General features: G+C 69.9%; 1 protein-coding gene across 5 annotated transcripts; it reads right to left on the reverse strand.

Annotated features, from left to right (window-relative positions):
- Window positions 1-3,059: 3,059 nt before the first annotated feature.
- On the reverse strand, window positions 3,060-27,346 carry GREP1 (glycine rich extracellular protein 1). Of its 5 annotated transcripts, XM_084631061.1 has the most exons (18): window positions 27,238-27,345; window positions 13,506-13,685; window positions 9,598-9,657; window positions 8,818-8,862; window positions 8,439-8,495; window positions 8,144-8,173; window positions 7,000-7,038; window positions 6,778-6,807; window positions 6,157-6,204; window positions 5,916-5,975; window positions 5,779-5,838; window positions 5,441-5,506; window positions 5,207-5,290; window positions 4,655-4,711; window positions 4,466-4,528; window positions 4,279-4,344; window positions 4,045-4,098; window positions 3,060-3,645 (listed from the first exon to the last, which is right to left on the reverse strand). In XM_084631061.1, exons 2-18 carry the CDS (start codon window positions 13,594-13,596, stop codon window positions 3,620-3,622), a joined length of 936 nt encoding a protein of 311 aa, XP_084487187.1. In that variant the 5' UTR covers window positions 13,597-13,685; window positions 27,238-27,345; the 3' UTR covers window positions 3,060-3,619. The 5 variants fall into 5 exon arrangements, with proteins under 5 accessions (XP_084487187.1, XP_084487189.1, XP_084487190.1 ...); XM_084631063.1 differs by lacking the exon at window positions 8,144-8,173 and having other exon boundaries at window positions 27,238-27,346; XM_084631064.1 differs by lacking the exon at window positions 9,598-9,657.
- Window positions 27,347-27,479: the final 133 nt, after the last annotated feature.

Genomic DNA, 27,479 nt, shown 5'->3' on the forward strand with positions numbered 1-27,479 from the left:
GGGGTCGGGGGGGTCTCTTGGCAGGGGGAGAGGGGGCCATGGGGCAGCAGGTGGAGGGGGGCATTGGCAGGGTCCGGTGAGGGGGTGTGCTGGCATAGGGGAGGGGGTGTGTGTGGGAGGGGGCCCTGGTGTGGGGGGAGGAGTCTGATGGGGGGGAAGGGGTCCGTTGGGAGGCGGTGGTGTGGTGTGTGGGGGGGCCTGGCCGGGGGAGGGGGTGGGAGAGGTCCAGCGATGCGGGGGGTGCTGGAAGAGGGGCGGGATCTGGCTGGGGGGGGCCGCTAGAGGGGGGAGGGGTCCGGCGAGGGGGGGCCGCTAGAGGGGGCGGCAGGAGGGGTCTGGCTGGGGGGGGTCCGGCGAGGGGGGGCCATTGGGGGGGGGGAGGGGTCTGGCTGGGGGGGGCCGCTAGAGGGGGGGCAGGAGGGGTCTGGCTGGGGGGGGTCTGGCTGGGGGGGGTCCGGCAGGGGGGTCCGCTAGAGGGGGGGCAAGAGGGGTCTGGCTGGGGGGGTCTGGCGGGGGGGGCCGCTAGAGGGGGGGAGGGGTCCGGCGAGGGGGGCCCCTAGAGGGGGCGGCAGGAGGGGTCTGGCGGGGGGGGCCGCTAGAGGGGGGCAGGAGGGGTCTGGCTGGGGGGGGTCCGGCGGGGGGGTCCGGCGGGGGGGGCAGGAGGGGTCTGGCTGGGGGGGGTCTGGCTGGGGGGGTCCGGCGGGGGGGCCGCTAGAGGGGGGGCAGGAGGGGTCTGGCTGGGGGGGGTCCGGCGGGGGGGGCCGCTAGAGGGGGGGCAGGAGGGGTCTGGCTGGGGGGGGTCTGGCTGGGGGGGGGGCAAGAGGGGTCCGGCTGGGGGGGGTCTGGCGGGGAGGGCCGCTAGAGGGGGCGGCAGGAGGGGTCTGGCTGGGGGGGGTCCGGCGAGGGGGGCCGCTAGGGGGGGGGCAGGAGGGGTCTGGCTGGGGGGGCCGCTAGAGGGGGAGAGGGGTCCAGCTGGGGGGTCCGGCGAGGGGGGGCCGCTGGGGGGGGGGTCCGGCGAGGGGGGGCCCCTAGAGGGGGGAGGGGTCCGGCTGGGGGGGTCCGGCGAGGGGGGGCCGCTAGAGGGGGGAGGGGTCCGGCGGGGGGGCGCCCCCGCTCAGCCCCCCCTTGGCCTCAGCGAGGGGCCCGTGGGCGGGTGTCGCAGGGGGCGGGCCGGCGGGGGCCCCTGGGGGCGGGGCGGGGGCCTCACCTCCTCCCGGTCCCCGCGGGGCGGGGGCCGCCGCGCTCGCTCCCTCCAGGTACCCGGATGTGACGGGCCCCCCGGCAGCCCCTTCCCGCGCGCGCGCCCCGAGCCAGCCCAACCGCCGCTCCGCCTGGCGCCAAAATCGCCCCCGGCCCGGCGCGAGCCGCCAACCGCCTCCCGCCAACACCTCCTCAGCCAATCAGAGGCGAGAGGCCGGCATGGCCCCGCCTCCCCCGCTCGTTCGCCCCGCCCACTCTCGCGCCGCCAAGTGACGCTCCCGCCCACCATGCACTGGGGCAACCAAAGTCTGGCCAACCCCCCCCCCCCGCCTCGCCCCCCGGGCCCTCGGGGCAGCCCCCCCGCCCCATGGCAGCCCCCTCTGCCACCCAGCCCCCACCCCACAGCCTCCCCAGCCCCACCCCACAGGGGACAGCCCCCCCCCCGGAAACCCCCAGCCCCCCTCAGGCGCAGCCCCCCCGCCCCCATGGCAGCCCCCTCTGCCGCCCAGCCCCCACCCACACCTCCCCAGCCCCACCCCACAGGGACAGCACCCCCCCGGAGAAACCCCAGGCCCCCCTCAGGCACAGCCCCCCCGCCCCATGGCAGCCCCCTCTGCCGCCCAGCCCCCACCCCACAGCCTCCCCAGCCCCACCCCACAGGGGACAGCACCCCCCCCGGAAACCCCCAGCCCCCCTCAGGCGCAGCCCCCCCGCCCCATGGCAGCCCCTCTGCCGCCCAGCCCCACTCCACAGCCTCCCCAGCCCCACCCCACAGGGGACAGCACCCCCCCGGAACCCCCAGCCCCCCTCAGGCGCAGCCCCCCCGCCCCATGGCAGCCCCCTCTGCCGCCCAGCCCCCACCCCACAGCCTCCCCAGCCCCACCCCACAGGGGACAGCACCCCCCCCGGAAACCCCCAGCCCCCCTCAGGCGCAGCCCCCCCGCCCCATGGCAGCCCCCTCTGCCGCCCAGCCCCCACCCCACAGCCTCCCCAGCCCCACCCCACAGGGGACAGCCCCCCCCCCGGAAACCCCCAGCCCCCCTCAGGCGCAGCCCCCCCGCCCCATGGCAGCCCCCTCTGCCGCCCAGCCCCCACCCCACAGCCTCCCCAGCCCCACCCCACAGGGGACAACACCCCCCCCAGAAACCCCCAGCCCCCCTGAGGGACAGCCCCCCCTGTGGCAGCCCCCTCTGCCACCAAACCCCCACCCCATAGCCTCCCCAGCCCCAGCCACCCCCCACAGGGGACAACGCCCCCCTGGAAACCCCCAGCCCTCCACAGGGACAGCCCCCCCCACCTCCAGGGATAGCAGTTCCCCTCCCCCGCCTCAAACAGCCCCCCCATGTACGGGGGCAGCCCCAATAACGACCCTCGCCCCCACCCTTGGGTGGTGGGGGGAGATCCAGAAGCTCCCCAGTGCATGACCCCAGGGTGTCCCATATCCAGTCCCCTCCCCCCGCCCCCCCACTGGGCAAGCCAGCAGCCTGGGGAGTGGGGAGACAAGCCGCATGAGTGGTTTGCATGTGGGGGGGCTGAAAACCAAGGCCCCACATTTCGTTCAGGGTGGAGGATCCCTCCCATGTGTTAAATACCCCAGAGAAAATACCCCTTGTCTGGGGTAGGTAGGACTAGCCATGGTTGCCTGGACAGGCCCCCCCCCCCCCCCGTTGTTCCCCAGAGACTCAGCTTTAATTTTTTTTTCTTTTAAATGAAGACTCCAGCCGCTATGATGTCAAAGAAAAGCTTCAAAACGCGACTGGAGGAGAACCAACGTCTGCCTGAGTCTTCCGAGAGCCGGAGCCGATTGCTGGGAGAGGTGTGAACTGCCCCCAGGATACAGCATACAAAGATCTGGAGACTTCAGCTTTGTGGGGGACCTTTATTACAAACACTCCCACACCCCACTCTCCGGATACAAACGAGTATTCTCTGCCTATCCAGTGAAGGGGAGTTAACAATTCAGTCACCCCCCTCTGTGCATCCCATATTCCTGTACTGACCTATCCTTAAAATCCCTCTCACCTCACTGGCCAAGACCAAAGAGGCAGGGAAGTCAGGGGTAGGGTGACCAGATGTCTCGGTTTTATAGGGACAGTCCCGATAATTGGGGCTTTTTCTTATACAGGTGCCAATTACCCCCATCCCTGTCCTGATTTTTCACACTTGCTTTCTGGTGACACCTGACTAGGGTGACCAGATACGTCACAGCCTCACTTTTGAAAAACCAAGTTAAATTGACAGTCACCATTTGTTTTTCCTTTAAAAAGACAGATCTCTAGCCATTAAAAATAAAGTGGGGAAAAAAAAGAGAAAGAGATGATAATTTAGATCAGGAGAAATTCTTTGTTTTTTTTAGCACCAGAAGCGGCAGGCTCATGCCATCCTGTGGCCTGGAGTTCCTCAGGTGAAGGTCTGGCATTCAGCACTTCCCGGGAAGGCAGCGACCTGGAATAAAGAGAGTCATGGGGTCAGAGCTTCAAGAGAGCAGCACATCTCCAAGGGTGAGTGGAGGCTGGTGCATCTATAAGGGACAGCCACACACAGTGGTAGACGGCCATTCCCTCCCATAGCCCCTGCCTCCCACCTCCATTAGAAAACAGGGCATGGATTCTGCCTGGGACATATCATCATATATCTTACTTGCTGCATGACCCCCTTCCCCAAAATAACCCCCCTGAAGTTCACACTGCTGTGACTTTTGCAGCCACTTCCTTAGCCAAACTGCAGAGATTTGGCTCCTCTAGCCTATGCCCTCCCCCCAGAAAACCCCCTCCAAGATTCACACCTCTCCCCCATCTCCGAGATTCACACCCCACTGATACACATGCCTTCCCCAATTCTTACCTCTGTATCCATTCCCCAGAAAGCTGTTCAGGCCATACTTGGCCTCCTTGCCTCCTAAAAGGGGATGAGAGCAGATGAGAACCAGTCACAGGCCGTCCCGGTCTCTGCTACCCAAAGGAGAATCACTCTCTGAGGACAGCACTAGAGGGCATAGGACACACACGCAAGAGCAGTTTCGGTTGCATCACTAGACAATAGGTTACAATGTGAAATCTCGCCCCCACACACTCCTACCGTATGCTGCTGGGGTTAGTCCATAGCCCCCGGGAGCTTGCCCTACTGTGTGTGGCCCGTATCCCCCTGCAACAGAGACAAGAGTTAGCATGGGGCACTGAGGGGAGTGGGGCAGGAGCGCTGGCTGTGGGGGGAGCTCCCGCTACTCCAGTCCCAGGAGCAGATGCTATGTGTGGGGGACTCTTACCAGCAGCCAGTCCGTTAGCCTGCAGGTCCCCTCCGTTCGCATAGCCCCGTCCGTTCCCGTTGCCTGCAGCGGTGGGAGGAGGAAATTAGCAAAGGGAAGGGGCTTTGAGCCCCTGGGAATGGGCACCCGTGTGTCCAGACGCGGGAGGAGAGTGGGGACCTCTCTGGGCAGCCCCTCTCCATTTCTTACCATCCAGGGCACTGAGCCCAGCCGGTTGTGCCCCATACATCAGCTGCCCTGCGCCACCTGGAGGAGGAAACACGGTGGTGGTGGGAGATCAGCAGGGGAGCGGGAGATCCCACCAAGGGCTGGGAAGGGGAGTGTGCTGGGACCCCAGGGAGCTTTTCCTGGGACGCTGGGATCCTGGCGGCCGGGTGGCCCTCATCCAGTGCGGGCAGGGACGGGAGTAGATATCACAATGGGGCTGCAGCACTCACACGGCTTCCTGTCTGCACCCTGCCCGGGGCGCTGCAGGCCATAGGGGAAATGCCTGGGGTCTCCTGTCGGAGCGGGGGGCAAGGTTATTTTAGGCAAAGCAAGGTTAGCGGGGGGCATCCCAGCCCCCTGCCCCACATCTCTGCGCAGGGTGCAGGGGGGCTAAGATATTGGGCGGCCTAGCACAGACCGCTGTGCCCCAAATAAACGCCTTGGGGGGTGACTGCCCCCTACAGTCCCCTCTGTAACAACCCTCTGGATAAATTCCACCACCCATATGAGCCCAGAGCCCCTACCCACACCTACCGTATTTCCCACCGCCATAGTCTCCCCTCAGACCGGTGGGCATGGCCTGTTGGGGCTGCCCATTGTATGGGAGCTGGCCCGGGCCTGCAACATAGACAGGGTGTCAGGATGGGGGATAATTCCCCTTTGTGTCCCCCTTGAGCCAGCCAGTTCCCCACACTGGGGCTGGATTGGAGCAAAAGGCACCGCGTCCCATTTCCTATCCCCCAGAGCCCTGCGGTCAGAAGGGCTCACCAAATTTAGCAGCTGAGAGATCTCTGCCAGGGCCAGCGAAACGCCCTAGGTATGCGGCCTGGGCACCTGGGGATGGGATAAAATAAGGCAGTTAGCTTGGCCAGTGCCCCTCACTCCCGACCCACAGCCCCTGCTAGCCCAGCCCTGTGGTCCCCCACCCACCAGCTCTGCCAGTGCCCCTCACTCCTGACCCGCAGCCCCTGCCAGCCCAGCCCTGGGCTCCCCTCCCAGCTCTGCCGGTGCCCCTCACTCCCGACCCGCAGCTCCCTGCCAGCCCAGCCCTACCCCTCAGCTCTGCCGGTGCCCCTCACTCCCATCCCTCTTGTCATTGCACACACCGTTGCCGTATCCTGACTGGAGTCCGGCCCCAGGGTGACTGTTCCCTCCTCCACCATAGCCTAGAAGAGAGATGGGAGATCAGACTCGCTCAGCCTAGGTGTGTGGGGGAATTAAGTATAATTTGGGGTCCCCTTACCATTCCCGTATCCAGGCTGTGCTCCATTGACTAGGTACCCACCACCTACTCCGGCATATCCTACGGAGCAAAGAAAATCCAGATCAGCCCACAAATTGGGGTGCATTGCACCAGCCCGGGCCTCTGCCAGCAGGGAGTGCTGTGGGGAGTGGGGCAGGACGCTGGCTGTGGGGGAGCTCTGCCCTATTCCAGCCCCGGCCTCTCCCTGCAGGGGACGCTGTGCTTAGCTTATGCCCCTTACCTTGTTGAGCTGTGGGGTAGCTGCCGGCTCTGGGTCCTGCCCCAAAACCTGCGGGGAGGAGAACCCAGAATGAGACCAACCCAGACCCTGAAGAATCTGGCTTCCACAGTGTGGGCTCTGGCCCTGGGGGGTGGGATCATCGGGGGGGGGAATCAGGGATAGAGTAATGGTGGGGGATGGTTAGCAGGGGGTTGGCACCTGTGCAGGGAGGGCTTTCAACCCTTCAGGGCCCCCCCCCTGCAGCCCAATGAGCCCTTCTCCCCCCAGGGAGCTGGAAGGGACATGGCCAGCTGGGCTCTCCTCAAGGTGTCATTGGTGTGAGCTCTGGGATCTCCAGCGAGAAGGTGAAGAAAGGTGGTGGGGGATGGGGAAGAGGACACAGCATGGGGCGCACATAAAGAGGGATGGAGACATCGCAGGGGACACAGATGGGGGGTGCATGGGAGGGATTCCCTGCTTTGGGGGCTTTGCCACCCACCCCAAGGCCTGTTGGGGAGGAAAAGCAGAGGGGTCAGGGTGCGGGGGGTGTAGTGGAGGGCCAGGCACTGACCTTCCTGAGAAGGGGCAGTTGGAGGGGTAGAGTGGGTATGGGAATATAAGGGGCAGTGGGGTCTGACTCACCTCCCAGGGGCAGCGCAGCATGGAAGTACCCTGAAATAGACACACAGGGCACAGGGGGTGCTCTCAATCCTGACCCACAGCTGCCTGCTATCCCAGCCCTGCCCCCACAGCTCTGCTGGTGTCCCTCAATCCTGACCCACAGCCCCTGCTAGCCCAGCCCTGCCCCCACAGCTCTGCCGATGTCCCTCAATCCTGACCCACAGCCACTCTGTTTATACTCACCTGGCTTTTGTTTTGCACCCTGGGGATAACCACCTAATCCTGGAAAAAGGATAATGGGAATCTATGAGGATGCTGGGAGAGGAGTGGGGTCAAATGGTTAGAGCAGGAGAGGCTGGGAGCCAGGGCTCCTGGGTTCCATGCTTGGCTCTGGGAGGGGAGTGGGGGCTGGTGGGTTGGAGCAGGGGGGCTGGGAGCCCGGACTCCTGGGTTCTCTCCCATGCTCCGGGACAGGAGTAGGTTCTAGTGGGTTTAGCAGAGGGGTAGCACCATGGATACCCACTGCCCATTTTTGTGGCTGGCAGCTGGGCTGCGGACACGGATGTTGTACCCGCGCCCCGCTCTCCCGACCAGCCCTCAGGCTCCGAATCCAGCCCCACGCTCTCCATCCCGCAGCAGCAGCACGTGACCCTGTCCCACAGAGCATCCTGGGAGTTATAGTCCCCAGCTGGCTCGGCCCGAGGGGAGTGCACCATGCGCTATTTTGAACAAGGCGTGGTTGTACTTTAAACTCCCGAGTGGCGGGCGCTGTGAGCAGAGTACGTCCCGGTGGGTCTGTGCGCGGGCGTGGGGGTGTCCGAGCCACTCAGGAAGATGGCGCTGCACACCGTGCCCCGGAGGCAGCCCCCAGCCCGGAGTGGGCAGGAGGTGTGTGGGGCAGGGCAGGTGGGGGTATGTGGGAGGCAGAGGCTTGACTCAGCCCTGTCACTGCTGTGTGGTGCCCTGCGCAGCTGTTTGTGTCTGCGCAGGGCTCAGCAGTCCTGGATGTCAGGACTCCTGGTTCTATCCCTTGCCAAGCCCCAGCCCCGTGCCTCAGTTTCCCCTTCCATACTCGAGGCTCACTATGGACGTCCCCTCGCCAACAGCCAGATGGGGGCAGGCTGGGGGCGGACAAGATTCCCCCCATCTGCAGTGCCCTGGGATGTCTCTAGTCGTGAGATCGCACAAGGGAGCAGTCTCCCCCAGCTCTGCGGGGAAAGCCGTGACCCCTGCGTCCAGCCTGCACCAAATCGCCATGCTTTGGATTCTGATCAGCTGGTGGGAGAGAGTCGTGAGGTCTCCCCCACACCAGAACCCCCACCCTTTGTCACTCAGGTTTGGGACTCGGGGCGGTGAGGACTGCAGGGGGAGATGGGGGCGCTCCTACCTGCACCATAACCAGCAGGGACCCCATAGCCTGTGCAGAAAGAAGGAGAGAGGGGTTAGAGCCAGATGTGTTTGTGGGAGAGTGCACAGCGCTGCCCACTACTGGAGGGGATCGGGACTCTGTGTGTGTGGCAGGTGCCCTATAGTGCTCCGAGCTAACAGGGATTCTCCTTTAGCGCCACACTCCCCAGAGAGGACTCCAGTATTTCTGTGGCTGGCGAGTCAGGGATTCACCCTGCCAAGGTGGGCAGAGAAAGGAGCCTTTGCCCTCAGTGGGGCAGCTGATCCCCACTCACCTGCTTTTCCTGGCTTCACCCGTACACCTGTTGCCACTCCAAAGCCGTTCGGAGCTCCTGCCGGGAACAGAGAGGAAAGGGATTAGCTGGGAGGCGCAGCGGACGAGATGGGCTCCATCTCTGCCGGGGGAACAGTCCTTCTCAGACAGAGCTGGCCAGGTCTCTGCCCTGGGCGGCACAGATCTGAGGTGTGGAGTCTCATGGCTGGAGGACACGTCTTCTGGAATCCCACCACCCAACTGTCCCTGCTCCCGGCCAGCACAGTTTGGGAAGGAGCTGAGACCAGACGTCACGAGCACCATGGGCAGCACCCAAACCACCCAGCAACTTCCACCCCTAGCCTCTCATTCCCCGCCCCAACCACACTCCCAGGGCTCACCTGGTCCCGGCTGCAGTCCTTGGGGTCCATAGCCGGTGTGTGGTCCTGGAAAGAAGGAGCAGACACTAGGATTGAAGAATGCAGCAAATGCACCATCACAGTTCGCTACAGGGAAGTTGGATCTAGTGGGTCAGAGCAGGCGGGGCTGGGAGCCAGGACTCCTGGGTTCTATCCATGACTCAGGGAGGGCATTGGGGGTTGGTGGGTTAAAGCAGGCGGGGCTGGGAGCCAGGACTCCTGGGATCTATCCATTGCTCAGGGAGGGGAGTGGTAGGTTAAAGCAGGCAGGGCTGGGAGCCAGGACTCCTGGGGTTTATCCACAGCTCTGGGAGGGGAGTGGGGACTAGTGGGTCAGAGCAGAGGTTGGCTGGGAGCCAGGACTCCTGGGTTCTATCCCAGCTCTGGGAGGGAAGTGGAGTCAGGGGTAGGGGCTGGTTGTCACCAACCTGCCTTGGCTCCAGCTGGTCCCAGCCCAGCTCCAGGGTGAAATCCCCCTACACCTGCAACCCATATAGCACATGGAGTGAGCCAGCCCCCTGAATCCCCCCAGCCTGCTCTCCTGCTGGGAGACCATCCCCCCTCCCCTGAGAATGCTGGGTCCAGCTCAGCCAGTCATCCAGCCAGGGACCCCTCCCTGGGCAGCCCTGCCTCCTTTCCTCCAGCCCCCCTCTGCATCCTTCGTCCAGCCTCGCACACACCCCTTCCCTCTCCCTGTCTCTCCAAGCCCAGTCTGCCCACTCAGGAACAGCTCCCCCTGTTCCCGGCTGGGGTGCCACTTACCCCGGATCAGCGATGGGAGGTAGAGACGCCTTAGGGCTCCGTTTGCCTGCGGTTTCACTCCTGGGAGGGAGTACGGGGCGGGGGGGGGTCATAGGGGAGCTGTCAGAGATGGGGTATCTCCAGAGAAGCGCTGGGGGGGCAGGGTGATCAGGGGACACCAAGGGACTGGGGTTCCTGGGAGATATGAGAGGACTGTGGGCTGAGGGTCCCTGCAAGAATGGGCTGGAGAGTTGGTGTCCCTGGCAGAGGGGGGCACTGAGGATGGGGGTGCTTTGGGGCAGGGACCCATGAAAGGGGGGGTTGGGGGCAACTCCAAAGCAGTGGGTAGAACCCAGGAGTCCTGGCTCCCAGCCCCATGGGTGGGCGTGGACAAGGGTGGCTGGTGGCACTTGAACTGGGATTTTGTGAACCAATCCAGGACTCCTGGGTTCTCTCCTCAGCTCTGGGAGGGGAGTGGGGTCTAGTGGGTTAGAGCAGGGGGGGCTGGAAGCCAGGACTCCTGGGTTCTATCCCGGCTCTGGGAGGGGAATCAACCTAAACTATCCCTTAATTGAATCCCCTTCTCAGTTTCTCTCCTCTCTGCCAGGAGTTAGGTCCCCCCCCACACACCCCCACAAACAGCAGAGCTGTCCCCTCTGCCCCCCAGCACCTGCAGCACCCCACAGGGGCAGTGCAATCATATGAGGCAGCCCTGGCCCCCACCACTATCCTGTCCCAGCCCAGCCCCGCAAACCCCAGTCCCAGCCCCCCTGCCCTGCTCACCCCCCTGCAGGCTGCCCCTGGCCAGGCACAGCAGCAAAAGCAGCCCAGCGTACAGGGTCCCCAGCCCCATGGCGATGTGAGCTCCCCCTCAAGCCGTGAGCCCCCTATATACCCATGGCCCCGCCCCCCCAGGGAACGGTTCTACCCCTGGCCCCGCCCCCAATGACCCACTTGCCAGGAGGGGGCAAGGGAGTGTGTGTGATAGACCCGCACACCAGTAGACACACTCTGTTGCTCGCAGTGATACACACACACAATCAGTGATACGCTCGCAATGAAACACACACTGATATTCACACATATACAGATGTTCACACTGTTACCCTGATAGAGACACACCTTGAAACACACCCTGATCCACACACACATATACACCCCCATAGGCACACATACTGCTCCCCCCCCACACCCTGTTCCACACACACTGATAGACACCCATCCAGACACACACATTGATACCCCCACACATACACTGATACATGCCGGAGACACACACTGATCCACAGAAACTCACACTTATCCACCCACACAGACACACACCCCAACACACACTGCTGCATACACCCCACATTGTGCACACGCCATACACCGATACACTAACCCACACACTCATATCCCACAGGCAGGCACACAGTTGCAAACAGTCACACAACACAGCTATGTGCGCCCACGGAGCAGGGGTCAACCCCTCAAGCAGGAGGTGGCAGGGACACCCCCGCATAGACACACAAATCTTGTTCACTGCAGCTTGTCAAAACCAGGTGTATGATTATGTAATTGTGTCTCACTTCTGACTCTGCAGTGTGGGAGTGGGGCTGTGGGTCGGGAGCGAGGGGTACCAGCAGAGCTGGGGGGGGACGCAAGGGTGGGCTATCAGGGGGCTGCGGATCGGGAGTGAGGGGCACCGGCAGAGCTGTGGGGAGCCCAGGGCTGGACTAGCAGGGGGCTGCGGGTCAGGAGTGAGGGGCACCGGCAGGGCTGGGGGGGGGGTCAGGGCTGGGCTAGCAGGGGGCTGCGAGTCGGGAGTGAGGGGCACCGGCAAAGCTGGCAGAGGAGCTCAGGGCTGGGCTAGCCTCAGCCTCTTGCTATACAGAATTTTTAAGGGCCTCCCATGCTGTGTGCTTCCTCCCAGCAGTGCCCTGGCAGCTGGCTGCCGTGCTGGAAGCTAACGCCGGCACGCGCCCCGCTGAGTAAGCCATAAAGCCGCAGGGTAATTTGCTCTGTCTGTTGTCACTGTCCAAGGTAAACGCTGGGCCCCTGGCCCGGCTGGTAAAACACCGATCCCTGCGGTCGGCAAACAGCCCTCCAGCCAGCTCAGCAATGAGTCCGACCCAGCTGTGTCTGAGGAGTCTGGAGGCATGGGGGATCATGTGTCGGGGGGGGGAGGACTGACCCCCAGATCCTGCCCTATGGGGGGACCTCTGTTAGGATGGAAGTCAGAGATGGGAAATGGAAGGGGCAGGGAGAGAATTGGTGTGTATGTGAGCTGCACTGCCCCCTGCTGAAGGGACTATGTATAGTATGGCGCCCCCTAGCACCAGACTGAGATATGGGGCCGGGACTCCTGGGGGTACCCCCTAGCACCAGGCTGGGATATGGGGTAGGGACCCCTGGCGGCACGGTGCCTGCTGTGTAGATCTTTGGGGCTCTCACCCTGCCCCGGCACATTTCGGTTGCATGATCCATTCCCTACCTCTGTGGGGTGGGGGATTGGGGGTGGGTCAGATGCAGGGAGGACAAATGCTGGCACTGTCAGGGAATGTCACATGGGGCAGGGGAAGGCGGGACTGAGAAAGCAGTGGCTTCCTCCCTGGGCAAGGGGACGAATGCCCCACTCCCCCAGGCCCAGCTGTCCCCCACTCTCCCCACCCGGCACGGCAGAGCCCAGGGGCGCTGTCCTGCCATCAGGGGACACGTCTCCCCCTTTTGTCCCCAGCATGCAAAGGCTGGAAACTGACTCTGGAGCACTCCCCTGACCCCGGGAGCTGGGGATGAGGGGAAGAGACTGAGACTGAGGGACCCAGGAGTCCTGGCTCCCAGCCCCCACTGCTCTAACCCACTAGACCACAGCAGTCCCCTCCCAGAGCTGGGGAGAGAACCCAGGAGTCCTGACTCCCAGGTCTGCCCCCACCCTCTTATCACACTGCTCTCTTTTTCCTTCCTTCTCCTGACACATTCCTCCTGTCTGCCCCCTGACCCCCTTCTTCCTATTCCCCAACTGAACCCCTGCCCCAGACATCACAGCCCCCTGCCAAATTCTCCCCACCGAGCCACTATTTGCCTTTCCCATCAGCCTCTCCGGCTATCTGTGAGGGGGGAGCCCAAAGGGGGGTGACCCCAAGTGACCCCCTGCCCCATAACTCACAGGCCTTCCTTTTAAACACTGCCCTGTAGTATTTTACACTGTGAGGATACGGGGAGTGGCAGCTGGAGAGAACCCAGGAGTCCTGGCTCCCAGCCCTCCTGGACTAGCCCACCAGACCCCATTCCCCTCCCTGAGAACCCAGGAGTCCTGATCTATCCCGTTCCCACATCCCTTCTGTCTGGAAGGACGGATTGGGCCCTCGGATTCCCGGATCGGGCCCATCCGGGATTCAGGAACCTTCGCAGGGGGGCCCAGTATGCTGAAGGGAGAGGAAATGTCCCTTGGCTGGCGGCTCCACCACCGCGCCCTGTCTGGCAACAGAGTCCTGGCCGCCCCTCGTCCTGCCTGTCTGGCTGTCCTGCCAAGGGCTGGGCTCCCCCCAAGCTCTGCCGGTTCCCCTCACTCCCGAACCGCAGCCCCTGCTAGCCCAGCCCTGCCCCCCCAGCTCTGCCAGTGCCCCTCACGCCCGACCCACAGGCCCCCAACGGGTTAAGATCTCCCGGCTGATTTCGGCCCCTCCGCAGCTCTGAGCCCAGCCTTGTGATATTGACTTTGGGTGGTTCTTGGCTTGGTGCAGTAAATTTCCCCATCTCCTGGCTCCATGACTGGCCCTTGGGGGACAAAGCCGCCCAGCCGTTTGCTTGAGGGTGGCGGGGGGACAAGTCAGAGGAGGAATCGGGGCTGGAAGCGTGACGGGAACATCTCCAAGCCCCTTTGTTCTCCTGCCAGGGGCCTTGGCTGACTCTGGGATGGGAAGAAAAGGAGAGACGGAAGGGCTCACCGAGGTCCAGGCTAGACTGCAGGAAGGGTTTGGGTGTTGTTGCAGCTGTGGGGGGCGCTGTTCTGCCGCCAGGGTGTGGGTCCTGCCTCATGGCGCTGCTGGCGGGCTAGCAACCTGGGCTGGCTTATCCACTCCTGGCCTGCTCCTGGGTCTAATCCCAGCATCAGCTAATCCTAATCCCTGCGGAGATACACGGAGAGGGGTAGATGGAAACATTGAGGGGTGCAAAGGGGGGGGGCGAGAGAGAGACAGCCACAGCCGCTTGCGCTATCCCACTGGCTCCCACTTCCCTCCCAGAGCTGGGCTAGAACCCAGGAGTCCTGGCTCCCAGCCCCCCCTGCTCTAACCCACCAGCTCCCACTTCCCTCCCAGAGCTGGGGACAGAACCCAGGAGTCCTGGCTCCCAGCCCCCCCTGCTCTAACCCACCAGCTCCCACTTCCCTCCCAGAGCTGGGGACAGAACCCAGGAGTCTTGGCTCCCAGCCCCCCCTGCTCTAACCCACCAGCTCCCACTTCCCTCCCAGAGCTGGGCTAGAACCCAGGAGTCCTGGCTCCCAGCCCCCCCTGCTCTAACCCACCAGCTCCCACTTCCCTCCCAGAGCTGGGCTAGAACCCAGGAGTCCTGGCTCCCAGCCCCCTCTGCTCTAACCCACCAGCTCCCACTTCCCTCCCGCTGTTGGCTGCTAGATGTATGCCCCTCCCCCTGCATCTCCCCGGGACTCTCCCCAGGCCAGGCACGATAACTGCCCCTTCGGGGTCCAGGATCCACAGCCGAATTTCCACTGCAGGGGGGAAAAGGGAGAGGGGGCCGGCTCTGCTGTCCCTGGCTTTGCGGATCCCAAGGACAATTTATCACCTCCCAAGGCTTTATCCCCAGCTGGGGGTAGGGGAGAGGAGGGCGGTTGAGAATGTAAGATCCAGTGTTGTGGGGGACCCATGTGCCTGCCCCCCCAGCCCCGTTCACACCAATGGGCCCAGTATCCTCCCTCCCTTTATTACTTGGACGTCAGGGTACAGGAGAGTTTGGATCCTTCTTTTCTGTTCCCCCTGAATCTTGGATGATCTTGTAGCAGGTAGTTCCACTGGCTCCCCACACAGAAACCCCCCTCCTTTGCTCCATGTCACAGCGTGTCTGCCCCACACAAGCGGTGAAAGGGTTCACGTGGGCCGGAGCGGCCAAACATGACATGGGTGGCTCTTGCAGGGTGGGCCAGGGGTAGTTAAAGAGGAGTCCCAGGCGGGGGGGGGGGGCAGGGGAAAAAGGGGATGCCAGTCCCTTATTCAGTGCGGGTAGAGGGGGCAGGCCTGGGCGAGCAGGGGCTGCGAGTTGGGAGTGTGGGGCACCGGGAGAGCTGGGGATCGGGGGAGCCCAGGGCTGGGCTAGCAGGGGGCTGCGGGTAGGGTCATTGAATCCCCTGCATACAGGGCTCTCTCCTCACTGGCCGCCCCTCCCTGCTCCCGAGTCAGGCGGCATTGGGGCGTCCCGTGTATTTCTGTGTCCCAGCGCCCTGTGCTGTGAGGGGGGTGGGGTTGGATGATGGACATGTGTGTTTGGGGAGGGAACTCTGCTCCCTGCTGTGTGTCATGGGCCCTGCACTGCTAACAGCCGAGGAGACTCCCTCAGGCACACGGAGCCTGTCCCCCACCCCTCCTATCGGCCCAACCAGTCTGCGCACTGCACGGGAATGGCCAGGAGAGGGCGCCAGACACCAAAGGAACAGAACGCAGCCCTGCCGGGCCCCCCACTCCCGACCCGCAGCCCCCCGCTAGCCCAGCCCTGCCCCCTAACCCTGCCGGGCCCCCCACTCCCGACCCGCAGCCCCCCGCTAGCCCAGCCCTGCCCCCCAACCCTGCCGGTGCCCCTCACTCCCGACCCGCAGCCCCCCGCTAGCCCAGCCCTGCCCCCCAACCCTGCCGGTGCCCCTCACTCCCGACCCGCAGCCCCCCGCTAGCCCAGCCCTGCCCCCTAACCCTGCCGGGCCCCCCACTCCCGACCCGCAGCCCCCCGCTAGCCCAGCCCTGCCCCCCAACCCTGCCGGGCCCCTCACTCCTGACCCGCAGCCCCCCGCTAGCCCAGCCCTGCCCCCCAGCCCTGCCGGGCCCCTCACTCCCGACCCGCAGCCCCCCGCTAGCCCAGCCCTGCCCCCCAACCCTGCCAGGCCCCCCACTCCCGACGCGCAGCCCCCCGCTAGCCCAGCCCTGCCCCCCAACCCTGCCGGTGCCCCTCACTCCCGAGCCGCAGCCCCCCGCTAGCCCGGCCCTGCCCCCCAACCCTGCCGGGCCCCCCACTCCCGACCCGCAGCCCCCCCACTAGCCCGGCCCTGCCCCCCAGCCCTGCCGGTGCCCCTCACGCCCGACCCGCAGCCCCCCGCTAGCCCAGCCCTGCCCCCCAACCCTGCCGGGCCCCTCACTCCCGACCCGCAGCCCCCCGCTAGCCCAGCCCTGCCCCCCAACCCTGCCGGTGCCCCTCACTCCCGACCCGCAGCCCCCCGCTAGCCCAGCCCTGCCCCCCAACCCTGCCGGTGCCCCTCACTCCCGACCCGCAGCCCCCGCTAGCCCAGTGCTGCCCCCCAACCCTGCCGGTGTCCCTCACTCCCGACCCGCAGCCCCCCGCTAGCCCAGCCCTGCCCCCCAACCCTGCCGGTGCCCCTCACTCCCGACCCGCAGCCCCCCGCTAGTCCAGCCCTGCCCCCCCAGCTCTGCCGGGCCCCTCACTCCCGACCCGCAGCCCCCCCGCTAGCCCAGCCCTGCCCCCTAACCCTGCCTGTGCCCCTCATTCCTGACCCGCAGCCCCCCCGCTAGCCCAGCCCTGCCCCCCAACCCTGCCGGGGCCCCTCACTCCCGACCCGCAGCCCCCCGCTAGCCCAGCCCTGCCCCCCAACCCTGCCGGTGCCCCTCACTCCCGACCCGCAGCCCCCGCTAGCCCAGTCCTGCCCCCCAACCCTGCCGGTGCCCCTCACTCCCGACCCGCAGCCCCCCGCTAGCCCAGCCCTGCCCCCCAACCCTGCCGGTGCCCCTCACTCCCGACCCGCAGCCCCCCGCTAGCCCAGCCCTGCCCCCTAACCCTGCCTGTGCCCCTCACTCCCGACCCGCAGCCCCCCGCTAGTCCAGCCCTGCCCCCCAACCCTGCCGGGCCCCTCACTCCCGACCCGCAGCCCCCCGCTAGCCCAGCCCTGCGCCCTAACCCTGCCGGGCCCCTCACTCCAGAACCACAGCCCCCCCGCTAGCCCAGCCCTGCCCCCTAACCCTGCCTGTGCCCCTCACTCCTGACCCGCAGCCCCCCGCTAGCCCAGCCCTGCGCCCCAACCCTGCCGGTGCCCCTCACTCCCGACCCGCAGCCCCCCGCTAGCCCAGCCCTGCCCCGCAGCCCTGCCGGTGCCCCTCACTCCCGACCCGCAGCCCCCCGCTAGACCAGCCCTGCCCCCTAACCCTGCCGGGCCCCTCACTCCCGACCCGCAGCCCCCGCCCCCTAACCCTGCCGGTGCCCCTCACTCCCGACCCGCAGCCCCCCCGCTAGCCCAGCCCTGCCCCCCAACCCTGCCGGTGCCCCTCACTCCCGACCCGCAGCCCCCCCGCTAGCCCAGCCCTGCCCCCCAACTCTGCCGGTGCCCCTCACTCCCGACCCGCAGCCCCCCCGCTAGCCCAGCCCTGCCCCCCAACCCTGCCGGGCCCCTCACTCCCGACCCGCAGCCCCCCGCTAGCCCAGCCCTGCCCCCTAACCCTGCCGGGCCCCTCACTCCCGACCCGCAGCCCCCCGCTAGCCCAGCCCTGCCCCCGTAACCTGCCGGGCCCCTCACTCCCGACCCGCAGCCCCCCGCTAGCCCAGCCCTGCCCCCGTACCCTGCCGGTGCCCCTCACTCCCGACCCGCAGCCCCCCGCTAGCCCGGCCCTGCCCCCCAACCCTGCCGGGCCCCTCACTCCCGACCCGCAGCCCCCCGCTAGCCCAGCCCTGCCCCTCAACCCTGCCGGTGCCCCTCACTCCCGACACGCAGCCCCCCCGCTAGCCCAGCCCTGCCCCCAAACCCTGCCGGTGCCCCTCACTCCCGACGCGCAGCCCCCCCGCTAGCCCAGCCCTGCCCCCCAACCCTGCCGGTGCCCCTCACTCCCGACCCGCAGCCCCCCCGCTAGCCCAGCCCTGCCCCCCAACCCTGCCGGTGCCCCTCACTCCCGACCCGCAGCCCCCCGCTAGTCCAGCCCTGCCCCCCCAGCTCTGCCGGGCCCCTCACTCCCGACCCGCAGCCCCCCGCTAGCCCGGCCCTGCCCCCCAGCCCTGCCGGGCCCCTCACTCCGGACCCGCAGCCCCCCGCTAGCCCAGCCCTGCTCCCCAACCCTGCCGGTGCCCCTCACTCCCGACCCGCAGCCCCCCCGCTAGCCCAGCCCTGCCCCCTAACCCTGCCGGTGCCCCTCACTCCCGACCCGCAGCCCCCCCGCTAGCCCAGCCCTGCCCCCTAACCCTGCCGGTGCCCCTCACTCCCGACCCGCAGCCCCCCGCTAGCCCAGCCCTGCCCCCCAACCCTGCCGGGCCCCTCACTCCCAACCCGCAGCCCCCCGCTAGCCCAGCCCTGCCCCCCAACCCTGCCGGGCCACTCACTCCCGACCCGCAGCCCCCACTAGCCCAGTCCTGCCCCCCAACCCTGCCGGTGTCCCTCACTCCCGACCCGCAGCCCCCCGCTAGCCCAGCCCTGCCCCCCAGCTCTGCCGGGCCCCTCACTCCCGACCCGCAGCCCCCCCGCTAGCCCAGCCCTGCCCCCCCAGCTCTGCCGGGCCCCTCACTCCCGACCCGCAGCCCCCCCGCTAGCCCAGCCCTGCCCCCTAACCCTGCCGGGCCCCTCACTCCCGACCCACAGCCCCCCCGCTAGCCCAGCCCTGCCCCCTAACCCTGCCTGTGCCCCTCACTCCCGACCCGCAGCCCCCCCTCTAGCCCGGCCCTGCCCCCTAACCCTGCCTGTGCCCCTCACTCCCGACCCGCAGCCCCCCGCTAGTCCAGCCCTGCCCCCCCAGCTCTGCCGGGCCCCGCACTCCCGACCCGCAGCCCCCCGGCTAGCCCGGCCCTGCCCCCTAACCCTGCCTGTGCCCCTCGCTCCCGACCCGCAGCCCCCCCGCTAGTCCAGCCCTGCCCCCCAGCTCTGCCGGGCCCCTCACTCCCGACCCGCAGCCCCCCGCTAGCTCAGCCCTGCCCCCCAACCCTGCCGGGCCCCTCACTCCCGACCCGCAGCCCCCGCCCCCTAACCCTGCCGGTGCCCCTCACTCCCGACCCGCAGCCCCCCCGCTAGCCCAGCCCTGCCCCCCAACCCTGCCGGGCCCCTCACTCCCGACCCGCAGCCCCCCGCTATCCCAGCCCTGCCCCCTAACCCTGCCGGGCCCCTCACTCCCGACCCGCAGCCCCCCGCTAGCCCAGCCCTGCCCCCCAACCCTGCCGGGCCCCTCACTCCCGACCCGCAGCCCCCCCGCTAGCGCAGCCCTGCCCCCCAACCCTGCCGGGCCCCTCACTCCCGACCCGCAGCCCCCCGCTATCCCAGCCCTGCCCCCTAACCCTGCCGGGCCCCTCACTCCCGACCCACAGCCCCCCCGCTAGCCCAGCCCTGCCCCCGTAACCTGCCGGGCCCCTCACTCCCGACCCGCAGCCCCCCGCTAGCCCAGCCCTGCCCCCGTACCCTGCCGGGCCCCTCACTCCCGACCCGCAGCCCCCCGCTAGCCCGGCCCTGCCCCCCAACCCTGCCGGGCCCCTCACTCCCGACCCGCAGCCCCCCGCTAGCCCAGCCCTGCCCCCCAACCCTGCCGGTGCCCCTCACTCCCGACCCGCAGCCCCCCCGCTAGCCCAGCCCTGCCCCCTAACCCTGCCGGTGCCCCTCACTCCCGACGCGCAGCCCCCCCGCTAGCCCAGCCCTGCCCCCCAACCCTGCCGGTGCCCCTCACTCCCGACCCGCAGCCCCCCGCTAGCCCAGCCCTGCCCCCGTAACCTGCCGGGCCCCTCACTCCCGACCCGCAGCCCCCCGCTAGCCCAGCCCTGCCCCCGTACCCTGCCGGTGCCCCTCACTCCCGACCCGCAGCCCCCCGCTAGCCCGGCCCTGCCCCCCAACCCTGCCGGGCCCCTCACTCCCGACCCGCAGCCCCCCGCTAGCCCAGCCGTGCCCCCCAACCCTGCCGGTGCCCCTCACTCCCGACCCGCAGCCCCCCCGCTAGCCCAGCCCTGCCCCCTAACCCTGCCGGTGCCCCTCACTCCGGACGCGCAGCCCCCCCGCTAGCCCAGCCCTGACCCCAACCCTGCCGGTGCCCCTCACTCCCGACCCGCAGCCCCCCCGCTAGCCCAGCCCTGCCCCCCAACCCTGCCGGTGCCCCTCACTCCCGACCCGCAGCCCCCCGCTAGTCCAGCCCTGCCCCCCCAGCTCTGCCGGGCCCCTCACTCCCGACCCGCAGCCCCCCGCTAGCCCAGCCCTGCCCCCCAGCCCTGCCGGGCCCCTCACTCCGGACCCGCAGCCCCCCGCTAGCCCAGCCCTGCTCCCCAACCCTGCCGGTGCCCCTCACTCCCGACCCGCAGCCCCCCCGCTAGCCCAGCCCTACCCCCTAACCCTGCCGGTGCCCCTCACTCCCGACCCGCAGCCCCCCCGCTAGCCCAGCCCTGCCCCCTAACCCTGCCGGTGCCCCTCACTCCCGACCCGCAGCCCCCCGCTAGCCCAGCCCTGCCCCCCAACCCTGCCGGGCCCCTCACTCCCAACCCGCAGCCCCCCGCTAGCCCAGCCCTGCCCCCCAACCCTGCCGGGCCCCTCACTCCCGACCCGCAGCCCCCACTAGCCCAGTCCTGCCCCCCAACCCTGCCGGTGTCCCTCACTCCCGACCCGCAGCCCCCCGCTAGCCCAGCCCTGCCCCCCAGCTCTGCCGGGCCCCTCACTCCCTACCCGCAGCCCCCCCGCTAGCCCAGCCCTGCCCCCCCAGCTCTGCCGGGCCCCTCACTCCCGACCCGCAGCCCCCCCGCTAGCCCAGCCCTGCCCCCTAACCCTGCCGGGCCCCTCACTCCCGACCCACAGCCCCCCCGCTAGCCCAGCCCTGCCCCCTAACCCTGCCTGTGCCCCTCACTCCCGACCCGCAGCCCCCCCTCTAGCCCGGCCCTGCCCCCTAACCCTGCCTGTGCCCCTCACTCCCGACCCGCAGCCCCCCGGCTAGCCCGGCCCTGCCCCCTAACCCTGCCTGTGCCCCTCGCTCCCGACCCGCAGCCCCCCCGCTAGTCCAGCCCTGCCCCCCAGCTCTGCCGGGCCCCTCACTCCCGACCCGCAGCCCCCCGCTAGCTCAGCCCTGCCCCCCAACCCTGCCGGGCCCCTCACTCCCGACCCGCAGCCCCCGCCCCCTAACCCTGCCGGTGCCCCTCACTCCCGACCCGCAGCCCCCCCGCTAGCCCAGCCCTGCCCCCCAACCCTGCCGGGCCCCTCACTCCCGACCCGCAGCCCCCCGCTATCCCAGCCCTGCCCCCTAACCCTGCCGGGCCCCTCACTCCCGACCCGCAGCCCCCCGCTAGCCCAGCCCTGCCCCCCAACCCTGCCGGGCCCCTCACTCCCGACCCGCAGCCCCCCCGCTAGCCCAGCCCTGCCCCCCAACCCTGCCGGGCCCCTCACTCCCGACCCGCAGCCCCCCGCTATCCCAGCCCTGCCCCCTAACCCTGCCGGGCCCCTCACTCCCGACCCACAGCCCCCCCGCTAGCCCAGCCCTGCCCCCGTAACCTGCCGGGCCCCTCACTCCTGACCCGCAGCCCCCCGCTAGCCCAGCCCTGCCCCCGTACCCTGCCGGGCCCCTCACTCCCGACCCGCAGCCCCCCGCTAGCCCGGCCCTGCCCCCCAACCCTGCCGGGCCCCTCACTCCCGACCCGCAGCCCCCCGCTAGCCCAGCCCTGCCCCCCAACCCTGCCGGTGCCCCTCACTCCCGACCCGCAGCCCCCCCGCTAGCCCAGCCCTGCCCCCCAACCCTGCCGGTGCCCCTCACTCCCGACCCGCAGCCCCCCGCTAGTCCAGCGCTCCCCCCCAGCTCTGCCGGGCCCCTCACTCCCGACACGCAGCCCCCCGCTAGCTCAGCCCTGCCCCCCAACCCTGCCGGAGACCCTCACTCCCGACACGCAGCCCCCCGCTAGCCCAGCCCTGCCCCCCAACCCTGCCGGTGCCCCTCACTCCCGACCCGCAGCCCCCCGCTAGTCCAGCCCTGCCCCCCAACCCTGCCGGTGCCCCTCACTCCCGACGCGCAGCCCCCCCGCTAGCCCAGCCCTGCCCCCCAGCCCTGCCGGTGCCCCTCACTCCCGACCCGCAGCCCCCCGCTAGCCCAGCCCTGCCCCCCAACCCTGCCGGGCCCCTCACTCCCGACCCGCAGCCCCCCACTAGCCCAGCCCTGCCCCCCAACCCTGCCGGGCCCCTCACTCCCGACCCGCAGCCCCCCCGCTAGCCCAGCCCTGCGCCCTAACCCTGCCGGGCCCCTCACTCCCGACCCACAGCCCCCCCGCTAGCCCAGCCCTGCCCCCTAACCCTGCCTGTGCCCCTCACTCCTGACCCGCAGCCCCCCCGCTAGCCCAGCCCTGCCCCCCCAGCCCTGCCAGGCCCCTCTCTCCCGACCTGCAGCCCCCCGCTAGGCCAGCCCTGCCCCCCAACCCTGCCGGGCCCATCACTCCCGACCCGCAGCCCCCTCGCTAGCCCAGCCGTGCCCCCCCAGCTCTGCCGGGCCCCTCACACCTGACCCGCAGCCCCCCCGCTACCCCAGCCCTGCCCCCCCAGCTCTTCCGGTGCCCCTCACTCCTGACCTATAGCCCCTGCTAGCCCAGCCCTGCCCCCTAAGCTCTGCCGGTGCCCCTCACTCACGACCCGCAGCCCCCCGCTAGCCCAGCCCTGCCCCCCAACCCTGCCGGGCCCCTCACTCCCGACCCGCAGCCCCCCGCTAGCCCAGCCCTGCCCCCCAGCCCTGCCGGGCCCCTCACTCCCGACCCGCAGCCCCCCGCTAGCCCAGCCCTGCCCCCCAACCCTGCCAGGCCCCCCACTCCCGACGCGCAGCCCCCCGCTAGCCCAGCCCTGCTCCCCAACCCTGCCGGGCCCCTCACTCCTGACCCGCAGCCCCCCCGCTAGCCCAGCCCTGCCCCCCAGCCCTGCCGGGCCCCTCACTCCCGACCCGCAGCCCCCCCGCTAGCCCAGCCCTGCCCCCCAACCCTGCCGGTGCCCCTCACTCCCGACCCGCAGCCCCCGCTAGCCCGGCCCTGCCCCCCAACCCTGCCGGGCCCCTCACTCCCGACCTGCAGCCCCCCCGCTAGCCCAGCCCTGCGCCCTAACCCTGCCGGGCCCCTCACTGCCGACCCGCAACCCCCCCGCTAGCCCAGCCCTGCCCCCCAACCCTGCCGGTGCCCCTCACTCCCGAGCCGCAGCCCCCCGCTAGCCCGGCCCTGCCCCCCAACCCTGCCGGGCCCCCCACTCCCGACCCGCAGCACCCCCACTAGCCCGGCCCTGCCCCCCAGCCCTGCCGGTGCCCCTCACGCCCGACCCGCAGCCCCCCGCTAGCCCAGCCCTGCCCCCCAACCCTGCCGGGCCCCTCACTCCCGACCCGCAGCCCCCCGCTAGCCCAGCCCTGCCCCCCAACCCTGCCGGTGCCCCTCACTCCCGACCCGCAGCCCCCCGCTAGCCCAGCCCTGCCCCCCAACCCTGCCGGTGCCCCTCACTCCCGACCCGCAGCCCCCGCTAGCCCAGTCCTGCCCCCCAACCCTGCCGGTGCCCCTCACTCCCGACCCGCAGCCCCCCGCTAGTCCAGCCCTGCCCCCCCAGCTCTGCCGGGCCCCTCACTCCCGACCCGCAGCCCCCCCGCTAGCCCAGCCCTGCCCCCTAACCCTGCCTGTGCCCCTCACTCCTGACCCGCAGCCCCCCCGCTAGCCCAGCCCTGCCCCCCAACCCTGCCGGGGCCCCTCACTCCCGACCCGCAGCCCCCCCGCTAGCCCAGCCCTGCCCCCCAACCCTGCCGGTGCCCCTCACTCCCGACCCGCAGCCCCCGCTAGCCCAGTCCTGCCCCCCAACCCTGCCGGTGCCCCTCACTCCCGACCCGCAGCCCCCCGCTAGCCCAGCCCTGCCCCCCAACCCTGCCGGTGCCCCTCACTCCCGACCCGCAGCCCCCCGCTAGCCCAGCCCTGCCCCCTAACCCTGCCTGTGCCCCTCACTCCCGACCCGCAGCCCCCCGCTAGTCCAGCCCTGCCCCCCAACCCTGCCGGGCCCCTCACTCCCGACCCGCAGCCCCCCGCTAGCCCAGCCCTGCCCCCCAACCCTGCCGGTGCCCCTCACTCCCGACCCGCAGCCCCCGCTAGCCCAGCCCTGCCCCCCAACCCTGCCGGTGCCCCTCACTCCCGACCCGCAGCCCCCCGCTAGCCCAGCCCTGCCCCGCAGCCCTGCCGGTGCCCCTCACTCCCGACCCGCAGCCCCCCGCTAGACCAGCCCTGCCCCCTAACCCTGCCGGGCCCCTCACTCCCGACCCGCAGCCCCCGCCCCCTAACCCTGCCGGTGCCCCTCACTCCCGACCCGCAGCCCCCCCGCTAGCCCAGCCCTGCCCCCCAACCCTGCCGGTGCCCCTCACTCCCGACCCGCAGCCCCCCCGCTAGCCCAGCCCTGCCCCCCAACCCTGCCGGTGCCCCTCACTCCCGACCCGCAGCCCCCCCGCTAGCCCAGCCCTGCCCCCCAACTCTGCCGGTGCCCCTCACTCCCGACCCGCAGCCCCCCCGCTAGCCCAGCCCTGCCCCCCAACCCTGCCGGGCCCCTCACTCCCGACCCGCAGCCCCCCGCTAGCCCAGCCCTGCCCCCGTACCCTGCCGGTGCCCCTCACTCCCGACCCGCAGCCCCCCGCTAGCCCAGCCCTGCCCCCAAACCCTGCCGGTGCCCCTCACTCCCGACGCGCAGCCCCCCCGCTAGCCCAGCCCTGCCCCCCAACCCTGCCGGTGCCCCTCACTCCCGACCCGCAGCCCCCCCGCTAGCCCAGCCCTGCCCCCCAACCCTGCCGGTGCCCCTCACTCCCGACCCGCAGCCCCCCGCTAGTCCAGCCCTGCCCCCCCAGCTCTGCCGGGCCCCTCACTCCCGACCCGCAGCCCCCCGCTAGCCCGGCCCTGCCCCCCAGCCCTGCCGGGCCCCTCACTCCGGACCCGCAGCCCCCCGCTAGCCCAGCCCTGCTCCCCAACCCTGCCGGTGCCCCTCACTCCCGACCCGCAGCCCCCCCGCTACCCCAGCCCTGCCCCCTAACCCTGCCGGTGCCCCTCACTCCCGACCCGCAGCCCCCCCGCTAGCCCAGCCCTGCCCCCTAACCCTGCCGGTGCCCCTCACTCCCGACCCGCAGCCCCCCGCTAGCCCAGCCCTGCCCCCCAACCCTGCCGGGCCCCTCACTCCCAACCCGCAGCCCCCCGCTAGCCCAGCCCTGCCCCCCAACCCTGCCGGGCCCCTCACTCCCGACCCGCAGCCCCTACTAGCCCAGTCCTGCCCCCCAACCCTGCCGGTGTCCCTCACTCCCGACCCGCAGCCCCCCGCTAGCCCAGCCCTGCCCCCCAGCTCTGCCGGGCCCCTCACTCCCGACCCGCAGCCCCCCCGCTAGCCCAGCCCTGCCCCCCCAGCTCTGCCGGGCCCCTCACTCCCGACCCGCAGCCCCCCCGCTAGCCCAGCCCTGCCCCCTAACCCTGCCGGGCCCCTCACTCCCGACCCACAGCCCCCCCGCTAGCCCAGCCCTGCCCCCTAACCCTGCCTGTGCCCCTCACTCCCGACCCGCAGCCCCCCCTCTAGCCCGGCCCTGCCCCCTAACCCTGCCTGTGCCCCTCACTCCCGACCCGCAGCCCCCCGCTAGTCCAGCCCTGCCCCCGTAACCTGCCGGGCCCCTCACTCCCGACCCGCAGCCCCCCGCTAGCCCAGCCCTGCCCCCGTACCCTGCCGGGCCCCTCACTCCCGACCCGCAGCCCCCCGCTAGCCCGGCCCTGCCCCCCAACCCTGCCGGGCCCCTCACTCCCGACCCGCAGCCCCCCGCTAGCCCAGCCCTGCCCCCCAACCCTGCCGGTGCCCCTCACTCCCGACCCGCAGCCCCCCCGCTAGCCCAGCCCTGCCCCCCAACCCTGCCGGTGCCCCTCACTCCCGACCCGCAGCCCCCCGCTAGTCCAGCCCTGCCCCCCCAGCTCTGCCGGGCCCCTCACTCCCGACACGCAGCCCCCCGCTAGCTCAGCCCTGCCCCCCAACCCTGCCGGAGACCCTCACTCCCGACACGCAGCCCCCCGCTAGCTCAGCCCTGCCCCCCAACCCTGCCGGTGCCCCTCACTCCCGACCCGCAGCCCCCGCTAGCCCAGTCCTGCCCCCCAACCCTGCCGGTGTCCCTCACTCCCGACCCGCAGCCCCCCGCTAGCCCAGCCCTGCCCCCCAACCCTGCCGGTGCCCCTCACTCCCGACCCGCAGCCCCCCGCTAGCCCAGCCCTGCCCCCCCAGCCCTGCCGGGCCCCTCACTCCCGACCCGCAGCCCCCCCGCTAGCCCAGCCCTGCCCCCCAACCCTGCCGGGCCCCTCACTCCCGACCCGCAGCCCCCCACTAGCCCAGCCCTGCCCCCCAACCCTGCCGGGCCCCTCACTCCCGACCCGCAGCCCCCCCGCTAGCCCAGCCCTGCGCCCTAACCCTGCCGGGCCCCTCACTCCCGACCCACAGCCCCCCCGCTAGCCCAGCCCTGCCCCCTAACCCTGCCTGTGCCCCTCACTCCTGACCCGCAGCCCCCCCGCTAGCCCAGCCCTGCCCCCCCACCCCTGCCAGGCCCCTCTCTCCCGACCCGCAGCCCCCCGCTAGGCCAGCCCTGCCCCCCAACCCTGCTGGGCCCATCACTCCCGACCCGCAGCCCCCTCGCTAGCCCAGCCCTGCCCCGCCAGCTCTGCCGGGCCCCTCACTCCCGACCCGCAGCCCCCTCGCTAGCCCAGCCGTGCCCCCCCAGCTCTGCCGGGCCCCTCACACCTGACCCGCAGCCCCCCCGCTACCCCAGCCCTGCCCCCCCAGCTCTTCCGGTGCCCCTCACTCCTGACCTATAGCCCCTGCTAGCCCAGCCCTGCCCCCTAAGCTCTGCCGGTGCCCCTCACTCCCGACCCACAGCCCCCCCCCGCTAGCCCAGCCCTGCCCCCCAGCTCTGCCGGTACCCCTCACTCCTGACCCGCAGCCCCCCCCCCCCCGCTAGCCCAGCCCTGCCCCCCAGCTCTGCCGGTGCCCCTCACTCCCAACCCACATCCCCCTGCCAGGCCAGCCCTGGGCCCCCAGCTCTGCCGGTGCCCCTCACTCCCGACCTATAGCCCCTGCTAGCCCAGCTCTGGCCCCCGCCCCGCCGGTGCCCCCACTCCCGACTTCCAGCGCCTGTCCTCAGAGGTTTGGGCCTATTAACGGGTGGCTCCTGCCGCCCTGCCCCCCAGGTAGATGGGAGGCCTCAGGATTCCTGCATAACTTTGGAGATATGCACAATGCCAGCGACCCACAGAGATGGGCTAGCAGGGGGCTGCAGGTCGGGAGTGAGGGGCACCGGCAGAGCTGGGGGGCAGGGCTGGGCTAGCGGGGGGGCTGTGGGTCAAGATTGAGGGGCACTGGCAGAGCTGGGGGGTCCCAGGGCACCGATAGCAGGGGGCTGTGGGCCGGCAGTGAGGGGCAGCAGCACGCTGTGGGTCGGGCCTTGGGCTGGGATAGCTGAGGGCCCCATTGGATGCCGTTCCCCATAGTGGCCACCTGGTGGCAGTGCTGCGTACCTGCGGGTGTGCTGGGGGAGGCGGTGGGATACCTGATACCAGGTGAGAGCCCGGAGCTCCAGATTGGGCTCAGTGACTGCTCTGTTCCCAGGTGCCCCCCACCCCCGTCTCCCAGCCAACTGTTCCCCTGGCAACGGGCTCCTATCTCCCCGCTGGATCGGCCTGGGCCATGGTCACACATAGCAACGACCTAGAAAAGCAGCCACTGGTGGTGGTTTCCCTTCCCCCCCATGCCTGGGTTT

The sequence above is a fragment of the Lepidochelys olivacea genome (genome assembly GCF_965140295.1).
Source record: "Lepidochelys olivacea isolate rLepOli2 genome assembly, chromosome: 6".
NCBI lineage: Eukaryota > Metazoa > Chordata > Testudines > Cheloniidae > Lepidochelys > Lepidochelys olivacea.